The sequence below is a fragment of the Podarcis erhardii genome (assembly GCF_964252035.2).
Source record: "Podarcis erhardii genome assembly, chromosome: 8".
NCBI classification, from domain to species: Eukaryota; Metazoa; Chordata; class Lepidosauria; order Squamata; family Lacertidae; genus Podarcis; species Podarcis erhardii.
This window is the reverse complement of record NC_138499.1, coordinates 22466646-22483714: the sequence shown is the minus strand read 5'-3', so window position 1 is coordinate 22483714 and position 17069 is coordinate 22466646. Positions and strand designations below refer to the sequence as shown.

At 43.7% G+C, this 17069-nt stretch overlaps 1 protein-coding gene across 3 annotated transcripts in view; it reads left to right on the top strand.

Annotated features, from left to right (window-relative positions):
- Positions 1-17069, top strand: part of DCSTAMP (dendrocyte expressed seven transmembrane protein) — a 42018-nt gene that overhangs the window by 22942 nt on the left and 2007 nt on the right. For 2 of the 3 annotated variants that reach the window (XM_081874466.1, XM_081874467.1), the window contains exons 3-6: positions 7240-7407; positions 8053-8227; positions 8515-11128; positions 15578-15904. In XM_081874466.1, the coding sequence (XP_081730592.1) occupies positions 10103-11128; positions 15578-15904 (1353 nt within the window). In that variant the 5' untranslated portion in view covers positions 7240-7407; positions 8053-8227; positions 8515-10102. Of the gene's footprint in view, positions 1-6168; positions 6252-6699; positions 6784-7239; positions 7408-8052; positions 8228-8514; positions 11129-15577; positions 15905-17069 lie in introns of all 3 variants that reach the window. The other variant, XM_081874468.1, reaches the window with a different exon arrangement.

The window sequence follows — 17069 nt, the reverse complement described above, 5'->3', positions numbered from 1 at the left end:
GCATTTACAGCACTTCTCCCCCTTAGTTTTGAGGAGGCTATTTTCTTTAAAAAATAAATAAATTCATACCTAATGCCACACTTGCAGTATGTAGAAAACCTGGTCTGGCCTTTCCACTGGAGTATTTTCAGCAGCTACTCCCAGTTCATGTAACTTCCACGTTTCCTTTTGCCAATAGACAAATACTTTGAAAACAAAACAAAACCAGGTCTTTTTGGCCACTAACTGTGACTATTGTGACAGGGTCTTCTGGGGGCGGGTGTTGCACATTTCCTTTTCTTTAATGTGTTTTTAAATGGGTTTAGGTGTTGAAATTCAGTGCTGTTTTTGATAGGGCAACTTGTTTTGTAAAAAGAATATTTGAGCTGATTGATATGTTTTTAGTTGTATTTGCTCTTAGCTGTATTTGTTTATGTTGTAAGCTGCTTTGGGTCCTGTGCTGGCAGAAAGGCGGGATGGGGGGGAGTAGCAATTTAAGAGCTTACTGTTCACAGCTCTTTTCTTTATTTTGGTAATGTATATCAGTGCTTGATTTTTTGGAGCAGGGAGACGTAGCAGGACCTCAATGAAACCCACAGTTCCCACCCCTTATTTCCCCATAGCCATATAATTTTAGGCATAGCATAGCCTCCCCCAAATAGCCTTCATAGAAAAGTAGCTAAGGGGGACACGACCACCTTTGCGCACATTGTAATTTGAGCATTGAGGTAAATACATACAATATAGAAAGATAGAATCAAATCATTTTTCTAGTGCAACTCGATTTTTCTTGCCTTCGTTTCAGTTTAAAAGTTAAACATTAAGCAATATAACACACACTCACTGCCACCGCCACCCCATCCAATGCTGTCTCCTCCCCCTCTCCTCTTCAAACTGCATTTCCAAATGCAGAGCACTGGTATCTCCAAAGCAGATCCTCTGGCTTTCTTTCCTCCCTGAAATCAGAATGCTGAAAAAGGCAGTCACCAATTAGCTGACTTTGCTCAGACAGACTCATGCGGATAAGAACAATAAATGTAATTGGTTTCAAGAGAATGTGCTGCAGGCTGCAATAGTCTTTGGCAGCGTTAACTGTTGTTCGTTCCTCCTGATGCACCATGGACCACCCGGCGAAACCTTCCCTGAGACAGAACAAACACCAGTGAAAGGAACCAACGCTGCGCGTTAAGACAGTAGCAGCTAAAATGTCTCCTTGCCTCAGATGTGCATTAATTGAAAATCCTACATAAAGCAAAGCTAGGTTGCTCGGGGGGCATACAAGAGAGCTCTCTGCAACCTGCATCAATGAATATTTGGCAGAACGCTTGGTTTTTGTGTTGGAGACAAAACTGTAATTATGCTATGCATGGCATTAAAAAGAATCAAATGTAAAGAAAAGAGGTCAAAAATGCAGTGGGTACTGCGGGCTTTCCTTGATGTGCACACAGAGCTGCACTGCACCAGCAGGCAGAGGTGAAGTTTGGGGCGGCGGCGGAGAATGGTATTTATGGGGGTTGTTAATCAAGGCAGTGAGCTGGCAGCTCCAATCCTTTTGTAGTGGTCACTCCTGAACAAGTTTTATATGCCAGCTCTGCCCTCCAACACTCACCGAGGTTACTGTTTATAAACTCATTATTAGGGGCTAACAAGGACATACATACTTAGAAAGACCTGACAAGGATTATTATGCCCTGCCTAGCCATGCCTCCATTTCCATCTTCCTCTTTCCCTGGGTTGGTTCTAGATTGTAAGCCTCTTTGGGTGGGGGCTGCTCTTCATAAAACAACGTGTACATAAAGGTCCCATTGCTGCTGCTTCTGTTAGATGGTATGCAGCTGAGTTCTAGTTGGAGTAGATCCCTTGAGATTGATAGAATTGCTAGTCTTAAATCCACTAATTACAGTGAGTCTGTGCTGAGTGTGACAAATTCTAATCAATGCCAAATACTAATCAGTCTCCTTGGTGTTCCTACAGACCTGGTTGCTACAGACCTGAGAGGGTCTGTAGGAAAGGAGGTGGTCTCTCAGATTTTGGGGGCTAAATTGTTGAGGGCTTTAAATGCTAGCATGGGCACCTTGAATGACTGCATTAGTGTTGTGGTTCAATGTTCTTATGTTTGGTTGTAATATTGAGATTGCTACCTCAGTTTTTGCAGTTGGTAGTCCAAAGGGAACAATATTCATCCATAATCCCTAGTCAGAAGTGACTATTTGCGCTATGCCAATTGTCAAGTCACTAGCCAAATGGGCCACACTAGGAACAACAACAACATTTATACCCTGCCCATCTGGGGCTGGGTTTCCCCAGCCACTCTGGGCTGCTTCCAACAGGAGATTAAAAATATATTAAAATATCAGACATTAAAAACTTCTGTAAACAGGACTGCCTTCAGAAAGTCAGATTGTTGTTTATTTCCTTGACATCTGGTGGGAGGGTGTTCCACAGGGTGGGCGCCACAACCGAGAAGGCCCTCTGCCTGGTTTCCTGTAACTTGACTTCTCACAGTGAGGAAACCACCAGAAGGTCTTCGGAGCTGGACCTCAGTGTCCGGGCTGAACACTGGGGGTGGAGATGCTCTTTCAGGTCTACTGGGCCAAGGCCATTTAGGGCTTTAAAGGTCAGCACGGACAGTCTGAATTGTGCTCGGAAACATACTGGGAGCCAATGTAGGTCTTTCAAGACTGGTGTTATGTGGTCTCGGCGGCCGCTCCCAATCACCAGTCTAGCTGCCACATTCTGGATTAGTTGTAGTTCCTGGGTCACCTTCAAAGGTAGCCCCACATGGAGCACATTGCAGTAGTCCAAGCAGAAGATAACTAGAAGACGCACCACTCTAGCAAGACAGTCTGCGGGCAGTTAGGGCCTCAGCCTGCATACCATGTGGAGCCAGTATACAACTGCCCTGGACACAGAATTGACCTGTGCCTCCATGGACAGCTGTAAGTCTAAAAAGACTCCCAGGCTGCACACCTGGTCCTTCAGGGGCACAGTTACCCCATTCAGGACCAGGGAGTCCTTCACACCCACCTGTCCCCCTGAACTTGGGCTGAGAGTGCCCAGGGCCTACAGGCATGGGGTGGGGTGGGCTTGGTTCAGTTTGGCTGAAGCTGATAATAAATAAAATAAATAAATAAAAGTTGTTATACTTTCAGGGTGTGCATGACATGTAACTAGGAAAAGTTGAAGAGAGCGCCTCAAAAAATTAGCAGAGGTTGATCCTCCACACACTTGGACTAAAATCCATAAATTACTTCCACAGAAAGAAGTTCTGCTCCATAATATTTCATCTTCAGATCCTTACAGGGAAGGAAGTACGCTGTTATGCTATCAGGAAAATGCATGATTCAACTCACCTTTGGGAACATATATACAAGACTCTGAAATGCACATAAAAACTGCCTCACGTTCATCTTTCAATCATTCCTCATCTCTGTGTTCACCTGAGGGAAAGCTTAATCTCTCTCTGTTTAGAATGTTTAGAATAGTTATTGCAGTTTACCAAAATCTAAACAGATTTCAGGCTGTCATCTGACCTTTTAGGTTTTTGCAGAAAGAAATACTTTGCTGGGTATCTTCATGATCTGTCTCAGAAGTGTCCTCTGATGGACCTTATACTACATCGCGGGTCTCTGCTGTGTTTCCTGGTGACCAACAATGGCGGTGCTTCAATTGGTGAACAATTCACCATTTGAATTTCCCACCATGCCTCTGACATAGCATTTGCTCTGGGGAATTGTGCTGAATGACCAAACCTTGGGAATTGTGGGAAATCATAGAATCATAGAGTTGGAAAGGGACCCTGAGGATCATCTAGTCCAACCCCCTGAAAATTAGTGGCTCTCAGACCAAACTGTTGGGCTGTGACAGTGCAGGTGGGCCTTCCATGGTGGTGAGGGCCACAACAGTTCCCTAAGGGTGCTGGTTGTCGATGCTGGTATTGGGAGGAGGGGGACTCACCAAATGCCCCACTCCCTGCCTTCCTCACTATTGTTTTTTGGAATGTATGAAGGGCAGCTCTTAAGTCTGTACTTCTTACTTGCTATCTTTGCAGTGTTTCTTATGAGGTAGCAGGATTTTTGCAGGGAAAAGAATGCAGGTTGTATTGACATACTGATATATGTCTGAGGCACTTCTAATGCAACATTCAATTACACTCTTGCATCCAGCACAATCTAGACACTAGTGTGAGTTATGCATGCTGTGCATCCCGTTTCGTAGATGCCCTTGAAATAGCAGGGGCAGAGCCACACTGTGGGTGAGCCAGCATGGCCCTTGCTCCAGTGTTATCAGCACCTGCTGGAGGAGCCAGCTGCCAGGAAAATCACACTCCAGTATGATAGTTTTCTTCTTAGTCGTATTATTCATTGCAAATAACATTTCCCCCCCAGAATGTATTTATTCATTGCAGAATATATTTAATAACGAAGAGCTGTGTATTGGGGGTCAGCTTGCATCTAAATGGGTGGCGCTGTGGTCTAAACCACTGAGCCTAGGACTTGCCGATCAGAAGGTCGATGGTTCGAATCCCCATGACGGGGTGAGCTCCCATTGCTCGGTCCCTGCTCATGCCAATCTAGCAGTTCGAAAGCATGCCAAAAAGTGCAAGTAGATAAATAGATACCGCTCCGGCGGGAAGCTAAATGGCGTTTCTGTGCGCTGCTGTGGTTCACCAGAAGCAACTTAGTCATGCTGGCCACATGACCCGGAAGCTGTACTTGGCCAGTAAAGCAAGATGAGCACTGCAACCCCAGAGTCGTCCGCAACTGGTCCTAATGGTCAGGGGTCCCTTTACCTTTACTTGCATCTAAATACCAGTTTTAATGCTCATATCTGTATCACTTTATCATCATTTGCATATATTTGACATAGACATTAACAATAGTGTCACTTTTGAAAACCATTTTGAGTCTTTTTTTTTTTTTACAATCAAGCGACATAAACTTTTAAAGAAAAAATAAGCAAACTTTAGTTTGATCCTTACTCCATTTTAACAGCATGCTCTTTGTTCAGAAATAAGTCAATGGGTATGCAATCTTGGGATTTCACCCTTAGGCTGAAATCCTGTACTTACTTTCCTGGGAGCAATCCCACTGAGCACAGTGGAACTTTATGGAATCAACATGCATAATATTTTACTAGTTGTCTCTCATACCAATTTTAGAAGTGGTGAAATGGAGTTTCTAGCAAAAAGTGATTTGTCAGTGAGTTCCATGCAATTTCAGAGCCCATTATAGACATCCATGGGGATGGCGACCAGATTGGAGGGATCAGACATATTCAAGTGGGTATATCACAGATATGAATAGGATCACACACTTTCCATTAGCTATGATAGTGAAGTTGAACCTTCATGTTCAGAAGTAGTGCATGCTGGGTTCCGGATGAAGGGAGAATAAAGAGTAATCATCACTTTAACACCATACCTGAGAGCTTCCAAAGGCATATGTATTGTTCCAGCACATGTGTGGAGTCTTATTCCATGTATACACCTGATCAGATATCCAGGAAAGCAGAAGGAATGGGAGAAAATTAGTTCCACCTAGATCATGCTGAAATCAATAGGACAAATCAGCTGTGACTAATGTAAGTTCCATTGTTTTCAATTGGTCTTAGGTGCCAATAACTTTCTCTGACTGGGGCTGCTGCAGTTTGTCCTGGGAGTTCACTTTCATTGACAACAACTAGTTCTGTGATTTACCAAAGATTCTAGCGTCTTCCCTTTATTTCCCCAAACCTTGGAAGCACTTTCAGTTATGGTTGACGTATATTTCACTCCTATTCCCAGGGTCATGTAAGATGAGGTAGGGAACTTGATCATCCCAGTTGAACATTCAATCATGGATGAGGCATTTCAGGGATCTTATCCTGTTTGAGATCCATTGAAATCATTGCACTGCAAATTCTTCTTCCCACATTTCTCTACAGGAATATTGCATGTGGAATTGTGCCTTCTTCACACAACCCAGGGCACATGTATGTGCATTTAAGCACCATTGAAATCAGTAGGGCTTTAAGCACGGCAAACTCCATGCTGGATTTTAGTTACTGTGTTTTTAGGTTTACACTTAAGAATTTTAAAAAGTGGGTACCCAAAATTGTGAATGAGACGGAAATGTGTTTAGAAATGTATGCACCTTACAGGTATACTCACTGATATTGATTGCAGCAACCTCTTGAATGTGTCCTCAGACTTTGGATTTTCCTACCAGATGGGGCTTGTCCAGCCCCCTTGTTGATGGTCTTCTGCAAACAGGCAAAGCCCTTCAAAAAATGTAAATACCCACTTGGCCTGCTGGGTTGTTTTGTTTTGCTCTGCTGTATTTAAACCCACATTTCTCATTTAATTGTATTTTAACTAGCTGCCATTTTTATCTGCTCTAATCTGTTTTTATTGTCACATTGCTTACTTGTTGGTGATTTGATTATTTTTTATTCTGCATGTTATTGTTGTTTAGCTTCCGTGGGCATTTTGGATGGAAACGTGGAGTGTATCTATGTAACAAACAAAACAGAGTAATTTTCTTTCAGTTGCATTCACACCCAGTTTCAAAGCAATGCCGTTGCAAACTGTTACAAAACAGTTGCACTTCTTCTTTTTCACACAATGAAATGTTTCTCAAGGCATGGGACTCACACTGAGGAGCAGAGGGATGTGGAAGGAGGATGCACATTCATTCCACCATAAAGCAATTATCATAAAAATTCTGGTCCTCCTTTTAGGAACAGAAGAGGTCATTCCACTGCATCTCCCTTCAATTCTTCAGCAATTCTTAAGCAGTTCCTGTTATTCCAATATATATGATGGTAAAAACAACCACAATGTTCCTCTTATTCAAAACTATTAATAATTAGTGGTAACTAAGTAGATTTTCCAGCTTGCGGATAATCTAAACCATTTGCTGAGTAATGTTCTGTTTCTCTTCCCCCTATTCATTTATCAGAAATATTGACAGTGGTACCTCGGGTTACAGACGCTTCAGGTTACAGATGCTTCAGGTTACAGACTCCACTCCGCTAGCCCAGAAATAGTACCTCGGGTTAAGAGCTTTGCTTCAGGATGAGAACAGAAATTGCAGTGCGGCGGCAGCGGGGGGGGGGGGCATTAGCTAAAATACTTATTCATTTTCCCATTGCTTTCCAAGGGGGTGGGAAAGTCTCAATAAATAAATGCAATGAAGATGTATCTTGGAATCTGACTGAGTTCCTTTACTTAATGCCTTGAGTCTCTGTGTTAACTTCTCCATCATTGTAAAATTCCAGATCTCATGGTACCAGCAAGGAAAAAAGGCTGACGGCAGTTCTTGGTGATCACAAGCCATGCAGCAATAAGAAGAAGGGCCCACCACATCTTTATACATTACTGACATAGTCTGCCCTTCAAATATATGCATCAATGCCAGTTGTGGATCAGAGAGGAGGGATTGACAGGTAATTTTATTAATTTCCTTGAAATCATCATTCCAGAATGCAGCAAAATCAGGACACAACCACCACATGTGAAAAAATGTACCCTACTCCTCACAGCCTCTCCAGCACAGTGGCAAGAGTGTATTATTCTGTGGAAGGTGGAAGGAGTGAGGTAGTAATGATAAATATTTCTTAGCATTCTCCCTTGCCCTAGCAGAGGTGGATTTGCCCACCTTCATGTGCCACTCTAAACATCATCTTTTATTTGTAAGTGGAGATCATTAAGCCAAGGAATTTTACCTAGATCAGCCACAGTTCTTAATGCAAATAACTTCCCCATTTTACCCACATTCTGTTTCAGTCACATTTATCGTCATCAAAACAAGAACCATTTCCGAATGGTCTGACGCATTAGGTGGGTGGGTGGGTTGAACGGCTGGGGTGATTCAGCATAAACTTCTTTGCAACACTAATCAGTCCTTCCCCGCACAATCAAGAAGCACCACTCCATGAAAAAATCGTAATGTGCCTTGCAGGAGAATCTGTAAGTAAATCTTGAGAATTATGCTTTTTAAGCAGGCTGCAATGAGTATTAATGTGGTTTGTTTTATAATATAGTTTTAATCAATAACAACAAACAACAAGAATGTTGGCTGCTGGTTACAGGGTACAAAGCTGAGTCCAGCTATGAATAAATAGAAGGAAGGAGGTGCAAAAATATTCAGAAGTCTCAATGCAGGGGACCAAAAGGATCTAAGGCATCAGCATCATATCCATTACAAATTGGATTCGCCAAGTACATCGTCAAGTAGCCTTTCCAAAAAGATACTTGAGCATGAAGGTACTACCAGAAATATATAGAGTAACATTCCTGCTCCCCCTTCCTTTTTCTATACTGGTGTTAAGAGTCCCAACCTATATGTTCCAATATGTTCAATATACTTATTACAAAGTAAGCATACATAGGATTGCAGGCATGCATTGCAATACAAATGAAGTTACCTCTGAAATAAGTCAATAGGCTCAATCGGACTGACTTATTAGTAAGTGTGCTTAGGATTGCATGATTAATCAGGGGCTAAGAGAATGCTTCTGTTTTGGCCAACGAGGCTGTTTTGCTTGTTGCAGGACCTTAGGGCCTTTGGACACATTCAGGGGAGCAGCAGCAACATGGGTAACTATTTGTTCAAGACAAGTTACCACCAGTGCATACAGGCTAATGTGAAGGTTGCTGGAAACAGTGTATTTCAGCCATCAAATGTCTGGGTGAACAGGAACCTTATAAAAATCTCTCCTAAAAGTTGTTAATGTGGCAGGCAGATGCACCTTGCTAGGAAGGGCATTCCACAAACAAGGAGCCACCACCAAGAAGGCCTTGTCATACGCCATAGATAGAAAATGCATACAAAAGAGCAGGGAGAAAACCTTAGGGACATTTGCTGTACAGAAACCAGGAGGACACCATCTTGTTAAATGGCTGCCTTTACTGTGATTTGCCATGTAAATTAGTTTAGCCTTCAGTCAAAGCCAAGGACAAAAGAGAGAGGCGTTGATGGGCGTCCCAGGTTTGGAACACCTTCTTATAGTCAGGGCTGCTACAGAAAAATGTGGTGTTCCAGCCCACCACTATTATTAACTCCTTCACTAATGATACTCTGAAGAGGCAATTGGGGTGGGGAGGGAGGAGAGATGGTATGGGGAAAGATGTTGTTCAAGGTCCATTGATTTCCAGGGTGTAATCTTTTGGAAAATTCCTACTCTTCCTTCATCTCTGTTTTGGAGCCAGAGCAGATCTAATACAGGCACATGAATAATGATAAAATCCACAAATGGGAAGTATATTAATAATCTTAAGATCTGTGTCTGTATAAACATCTACCCCACTTCCTAGGAACCTGCTGTGTCTGAGCTGAAAACAAAAGATAAAGTTATCCTTATAAAATAGTATTTGTTAAGGCAACAGACTCTCATTGCAGGACAAAATTGGAAAAGTTTATCTTATTTAATTAGAATCTGATTGATTGTGTTGTGTTAAAAAATCTAATATGCATATAAATCAGCTCTGCCTCTTTAGAGAAAACTTGTTATGTGGAAACAATGGGAGCCAAGTAACAAGTGAAAGCTGGAGTTGTGTTGCTTAGTGAAATACAAACCATGTAGCTGATGTCTCTTAAATGCATTTATTTTATTTTATAATAAAAAGAGATGGACTGATTGTCCCAGTGGCATTTGGAAGTAGGAAATGTGGCTAAAAAAATTACTATTGAATGTATTGAGTTGAATTAATTGCCTCTGGTTTATTTCTTTTTACACTGAACAACAACCTGGATAAGTGGCAGAGTAATCAAACAACCATTTGCACCATCCATTCAGCTGCAGGGTACAGCCACCCCTTCGAAAAGGGTCAGTGAACTCCCATGATAGGCCCCAAGGAGAAGAGAGTCAGACAGTCTGAGGAATCATCATGCAAGATGCCCAAATGCCCTGGACGTAGTGCTCCTTTCTTGCCTCCAAGATGTCAGCCTGCTTAGCTGAAATTAGCTTGATATCGTGTCATTAGTGCAGATCGCCTGGATATATATGAGAACTGTGCTGGTAGGTCTTTCAGTTTTGAGGAATAAAGCATAACCTCCATAAATTGCTTAAGAGATAAATTTGGCATCTATCTGTTTTCATCCCCAGTCACCGTTATTGGATCTCCAGACCCTTGAAGAAAATGACTTCTTTTGCTGCGTTTGCTCAGCACATATGGACACGTTTTGTGGGCGAAAAGAAGCCTGGCTGGAAGGGCCGGTTGTGCCTGTTTGCGATCTGCAGCTCCGTCAGTTTGATGGTGAATGTGTTCCTGTTCCTAGCAGGGTATTCCTTCCTAGCGGACTACCCCACGTTCTCTGCAGTCGCACCCCCATTCCTCTGGATTGCCCTTTCCATGGGTTTGTTTCTGTCCAGGCCCCTGCGATGCTTTGCTGCGCTTTTCTTCCTTTCCTGTGGCCTGCGCGAAGGAAGGAATGCCCTGATCGCTGCCGGGACTGGGGCGGTGGTAGCGGGCAACATCCAAAACATTTTCCACAACCTAAATCAGCTGGTAGACAGCATCACTTGCATCCTTCAATCGCAGCGCTTCTCCTTCCTCGGCCGCTACATCGAAGCGATTCGGTGGATATACAATCAGAGCAAGATCTTGGGCAACCCGTTCAAAGACGTTGTGTCAGTGAAGGACAAGCTGAATGTGTCTTACGCGGTTTCGGACGAAGGCTTGAAGCTGAGGTTGAGTGAGACGAGGCTCCACATCCAGAACGTTGCCAGGCAGATTTCCTCCATACTAGCCCTACCGCCCTACCTGGGCAAGAAAGTGCTCCCTCTGCTGGGGGTTCTTTTCATCGTTCTTGGGACATTACACTTCATGAGGAAATTCCTGAGTCCCCACAACATCAAGTTTAAGAACACTTACATTACGGGAGCATTTATTCGCTACGATGAGCAGCAGCGGCAGCAAAGGAAGCTCTGCGTCCTTCCCCTCAGCAAAGAAGAAAGAGAGCTGTACACAATGGTTCCATCCTTTTGCCAGACCCAGAAAGAAAGGAAATGCACGGCACGCTTTTTTCTCCCTGTGCTTGCTAACCTTTGCATCTGGGCTCTCTTTGCAGCAGTAGATTATTTGCTTTACTGGCTCATTTTTTCAGTGAGCAAGCATCTCCAAGATTTCCCTGAGCTAGAGGTCCATTTGAAATTGTATTACCATGTAAGTACCTTAGCTACAGTTACCAGCACTTTTCTTGGGCTTTTATTGCTTTAGATACAAGTTTTCTGCAGAGTAAACTTATGCTAAAACACAGCGCAGAAGGCCTTAAAATGAGGTTGAGTGGTGGAACGGCGCAGGCTTTAAAAAGCCTGTGCGTATAAAGCAATGACAAAACAGCAAAAGGCAGATTGGAACATTGGTTATGCTGAGTGTTCTGTGTGGCTGGAGGAAACAGAAGTGCAAAATTTGGGAGGCCTCTTTTGGGTGTCTTGTTGCAGCAAAGGCTCAAGCATGATTTGCAGGCCAAAGACCTCCAGTTTAATCCCTGTCATTTCCAGTTTAAAAGATTGCTAGTAACATGGCATGGGAAGGTACAAGATTTCAATGACTGGCTGCTGAATCATTTTTAGGTCTGGCAGAAGGGGGAGGTTGGTACGTGGCCTGCTGAGCCAGAAGAGCTTGGCAGAAGGACCTCTCTGCTTATCTAACCCCGTCAGCTGATGCAAGTGGGATTTATACTTATCTGCCCTATGTTATAGTGTGCCAGGTTAAACTGATTGCCATTCGGGAACAAGAGGGAATTATCCTCAAGCTCGGAATAGGTGTTTGGGGATAGTGCTATGGGGCTAATGCAGGACTGGCATCAGGACCTAGAACTCCCTTGCAGCTGCTGCTGTTGCTCTGCCTACTCCCCCCCCCCCAATTTTCTAGTTGCCATGTCAATTTCCCACAATATCTTCAGCCCAGCTCTAGGGCTTTTTGGGAAATTAAACAGGTGGCTAGACTCAGCTGCCTAGTGCTGCTCCTGTGATTTGAACCTCCAGAGCTGGCAGAAGAGGAGACCCACCGGATGACACTTTGCCCGCCACCCCCTCAAACCTGGAACTGAGGGGGAAGAACTGTCTTATACTGAGTCAGACCAGTAGTCCATCTAGTTCAATATTGCCAACATTGAACTGACTGCAGCTCTCTTGTGTTGCAGGCATGAGTCCTATCTGGAAATGATGGGGATTGAACCTGTAACTTTTTGCATACAAGGTTTTGTTTTGTTTTGTTTTGCAAGCTCTGTCACTGAATTGCAACCCATTCCTTTAAAGCATCCTTTCTCAACCTTGGGTCCCCATGTATTGTTAGACTACAACTCCCATCATCCCTTATCACTGGTTGTGCTAGCTAGGGATGATGGGAGTTGTAGTTCAAAAACAGCTGGAGACCCAAGGTTGGGAAACACTGCTCTAAAGATATGGTTAATGAATTAGAGCTTTTTTTTCCGTACAGTGCAGAATGCAGAGATGGAGGAGCAGAATACTTGGGTTGACATTGGGCAAAACAAGCATCGAGAAAGGGTTAGCCAATTTTTGTTTTTTCCCCCTGCAGATGCAGGCAGGTTGGCCAGAGTCAACCCTCATTAGTGTGACATGCTATCAGATGATCCTCCCTCAATGTGATAAATTTATTCTGTTTTTGCTATCTCATCAAACTGGTTCTGTGAAGTAACTACTTGTGGGTTTAAGTTTTTCACTGGGGGAAATGCACTTCAGATATCCACACCCCCACCCCCACCAACAGACTCCAAAGAAATAGATGGGACAGCTTGCAAAATGGGATCCCGAGAACTCTGTTATATATCTTATACACTCCCTTGGTACCCTCAAGAACTAAAGTATTTCTAATAGACATCCAGACATTTGTCTGCTTTAGTAGTACAGCCCAAGTTCTTTCCTTTTGCGTTGAATTTTTTGCTCCTCAGCAGGTGAATTTCCCATTACATCCTCTTAGAGCTGGTTGTGCTGAGCAATCAACTTTCCTCTCTCCCCTAAAGAAACCATTTATCCAAGAAGCAATTATAAGAATCTCAGGTGTTCCAGAGAGCAGGGTATTTGAGTTCAGCAACATAACTAGTGCTTAACTTCCAATTACAACAAAACAGGAAGGGATTTAAATAACACCTGCTGTTGTGTGATTGGACAATGAAATTTCCTTTGCTGCCTCCCATGTGTGTGTCAGGTAATTTACTCCCCAAAGGGGAAATAAGGCAAAAACTCTCTGTATGTGTGTGTATTTATTCCCAGTGACTGCTATCTCAAATTTCTCCCACGCAGTACATCTTAGGGAGCAGTCAAAGCCACAGAGCAAAGATAGGCTTTGCCCTCCCATGTCCAATCCCCATTCCCCAAATTAGGACTTGCAGATACATTTCTGCTTCAGCTGCATTGACTGAAGGTAACAACAGAATGTCGGAGAAAATATTGGAGGCAACTGGAGCAGGTAACTCATTGATCCCAGAAGGCTGTTTTTAATGCCAATCGTCAGGACTGGGGCATGTGAAGTGTTAAACAAAGAGTGCTTCTGTGCATAGGCAAAGTGCCCATATATATCCATTGACAACCAGAATCAGTCACTATATATCAATATGAAAGGGCATGTCTACTAGGTATCAGGTGTGTTTAAAGTGAGTGCAAGCCTTCCAGTGCTAAACTATCTAGCAGATTCTTGCAGACTTGGGTCATAAGTCTAGAGTAGGCTTCACCAGCATGGATGATGTAGTGGTGCAGCAGTTAAACTGCTAGCACTTTTGCAAAGCTAAGCAGGGTCCGGTCTGGTTTCCAATTGGGTGGGGGGCCACATGTTGACATTCCTGCATTGCAAAGGGGTTGGACGAGATGACCCTCAGAGGTCCCTTCCACCTCTACAATCCTATGGTTCCTATGTTGTTCAACTACATGTTCCCTCATCCCTAACCCTTCTCCATGCTAACTCAGACTAAGGGGAGTTGTGGTCAAAAATGTATGGAGGGTATCAGGTTGGCAGGATGATACTCTTGGAAGAATTTCCATGCTGGGAAGGGTCCATTTAATCCAGTGCTCTGTGGCCCACCAGATATTGCAAGGAAATTGCAATATGGTGTGATGGAGTTAGCAATGCCCTACTACTCTAGTGGTGGTGGTTGCTTTTGGGGAGGTTCCCCAGAATGCCCCATGTGCAAGTCATAATGTGGTGCTCATGGGTGCACCCACAAAGGTCTTCTCTGGGGCCCATAGGGACCATTTGCCCCCCTACTCCCATTGAAATTATGCTTAAAATAAGCCTTTGAGTGTAGTGCTTTGAATGTTAGTGCAAGGGTTTTTGCCTGTGCAATGGAAAGTCCCTTCTCCCTGTGTGCACCTACTAAATCTGTTCTGGGGTTCACCCAACCCTCCAGAGCAGATTTGGTGGAGGATGTGGGATACCTGCAAGTGGAGGAGCAGAGGCAAGGTCTATGGTGAATTGCAAATCCTTGTGCTAACAGATTAAGTGCATTGGAAACCATCATTTGTAGCCAATACATTTTTTTCCTAAGCCTGTGTTTGTGTGGCTGTACTGCGTATATGTTTCCAGCGTGTGTGCACACATGTGGTTGTGAGTGAAAGGTTGATGTGTGTGCATGAGACCAACAGTTTCTCTGGTTTGCAAATGTGTTCCCAGGCATGGAGTAAGGGGAGATAACAGCCTACAATGACAGCTGCCAATTCTTCACTGGAATATTGTAATGTCTAGTGAATTCTGGGCAAATGAGATATGAATGGGACAGTGAAAACAAACCCATTCCTATCTATTCACTCATTTGTTACTCATTCCTTTTGAAGGAAGTTGAACCAAATGGGCTCCATTCAGGTTTCCTCCCCCCCTTCCCAAATCACATGCCTGCAGAATTCACTGCCACAGGATGTGATGATGGCCACACACTTAATATGGTTTCAAAGTGACATTAGGGAAATTTATAGAGGTAAAGTTTACCAAGGGAAAATCTTTAAGATACCTAAAGGACTTTCCAGGTTGAAAGAGGAGTATCCCACTGGGCATCGATGGGGGGTGGGTGCAGTGTGGGGTTTTGTGTCTCCATGTCCTGTTGTCTGTGTCCAAAAAGCATCTGGTTCTCCACTGGTGTCTGCTTGAATAGGCGAGGTGTGGGGAACCTTTGGCCCTCCAGATGATGCTGAACTACAACTCCCACCCACACCAGCAAGCACGGCCAGGAGCCAAGCAATATGGGAGTTGCAGTTCAGCAACATTTAGGGGGCCAAAGGTTCCCTACACTTTGAACAGACAGAGCTTTAGTTTGATCCAGCATGGTTCTTACATCCTTACCTAAGGCTGTCTCAGCTACTGTGTATGACGATGCTTTAAGCATTCCTTTAAGCATTCTCCAAATCACACATCTCTTGCAAGCTGGTTGTCAAAGGGACCCTACTGGTTTAAGCAATTGCCTAGAGCAGGTTTGACTCAGTAGTTAAGCGACTGTTAATATCCTGTAGGAGGCTTGAAACACACAGAGACCCTGGAAGGAATTTCACTGCTGAGTTGCAATGCTTCTGCTTTGTTGACTTTGAAGCATCAGGTATTTCATAGGAGGAAGCAATGCTCATGCCAACTTCTTTTTAATATTTTTCTTTCACTTCTCTTGGGCAGAAAAATTCCGACAAATTCATATTCAACCATGGGGAGACTGTGGACAATAAGACTTCCTTCAGCAGTCCTCTCTTTGAGCATGCCTGCATTCCCAGACCAAATGTTCCCCACTCAGCAACTTGGATCCAACTGGGTGTCATCATCTTCTTTTTAACAGTGCTTGGGCTGTGCGTCTCTACGTTTACGCAACTTAAAATCCTAGTGGCGACATCATTCTATCCTAGCACAGACGTGCAACGGATAAAGTATCTGCACTCAAAATTACTAAAGAGAAGATCAAAGCTCCCCAAGAGGAATGAGAAGAGGAAGCTGAATTCGTTTGCAACGGTAAGTTACAAACAGCATGGAATGTGGGGCTAGCTTGGAAGCTAAATCTTAAAGCTTGATCCTAGAAACCAAACTGTAACCAAAGTCAGAGCACAAGCCTATCTGTAGTTTCTGGCAATTGTGATAATTTGCTCACTCTCTTTGCCTATACATGGGGAAAGGGAAATCTTGATATATTTTTTTAATGTATTTTATGAACTACCATAGAAGCCAAACATCCCACGCTATTCTGGTAGCACATCTGCTGTGAAAGTAATGCTTGGACTCACTTCAGGTGCTGTTTGCACAACCCCACTTCTGCTGTGACACAAGGGCTTGCCTCTCTGACCACAGCAGGGATAAGCTTCAAACCCAATCCATGACTGCAAAGGAAGGAAGGCCTTTCCCAATTATTCATTTGCCGCAGTTGCAGCTTGCTTTCCAATGCCAGATGCTGCATACAGCAGCAGGTGCAGTAAAGGTGGACCTGGTTTGCCCAAAATGTCCTGACAGGCCCTAATTAGGCCCACACAGCAGTCCCCAGCCACTGGTCTAGAAATTTCCTTTTCCCTCAAAGAAAGGATGTGTTGGGAGTAAAGCAACAGCACTGAGTGGTTGAGGGAGGTGACAGATAGAAAGGCAACCTATTTGCCCCTAGTTGATTCCTCTTGGAGTAATTTCCTGTAGGTTGTTCTCTTGGGCTTTTTTCCCATTCCTGCTTTTCCAAACTAGTGGCCACATGAAAGCTTGTACTCGGAATGGCTTTTTTCTGGGAGTCTCTTATGCTAGCTCTGGGAGGCTCCTGCAAGATCTCTGACAGCCCTGCAAGATCTCGTGAGACTTTCCCAGAGAAATTATGTGAAATTAAAAGCTCTTTCTGCACAGGAAAACCTGGCATGGAATAAGTTTTAAAGCCGTCAGACTTGCATGCGTTTAATTTTTGTGATTGGCCACCAAGTGCATAAAGCTGCAATCACACAAGTTAAATGTGTGCTAATTATGAGTCAACTATATATACACCAAACTCCATTTGGATGAAGGGGAGTGGATGTTTAGCTACCATCTTGCTTGAGACAGGTGCTAAGCCACTCGCCTGCCCCCACTTCTTCAGAGAGGAAATAAAAATTTAGCTCCCCCTTCTTGTTCTAGACAGAGAAAGATGGTAGAGAGGGCACCTGCAAACTCA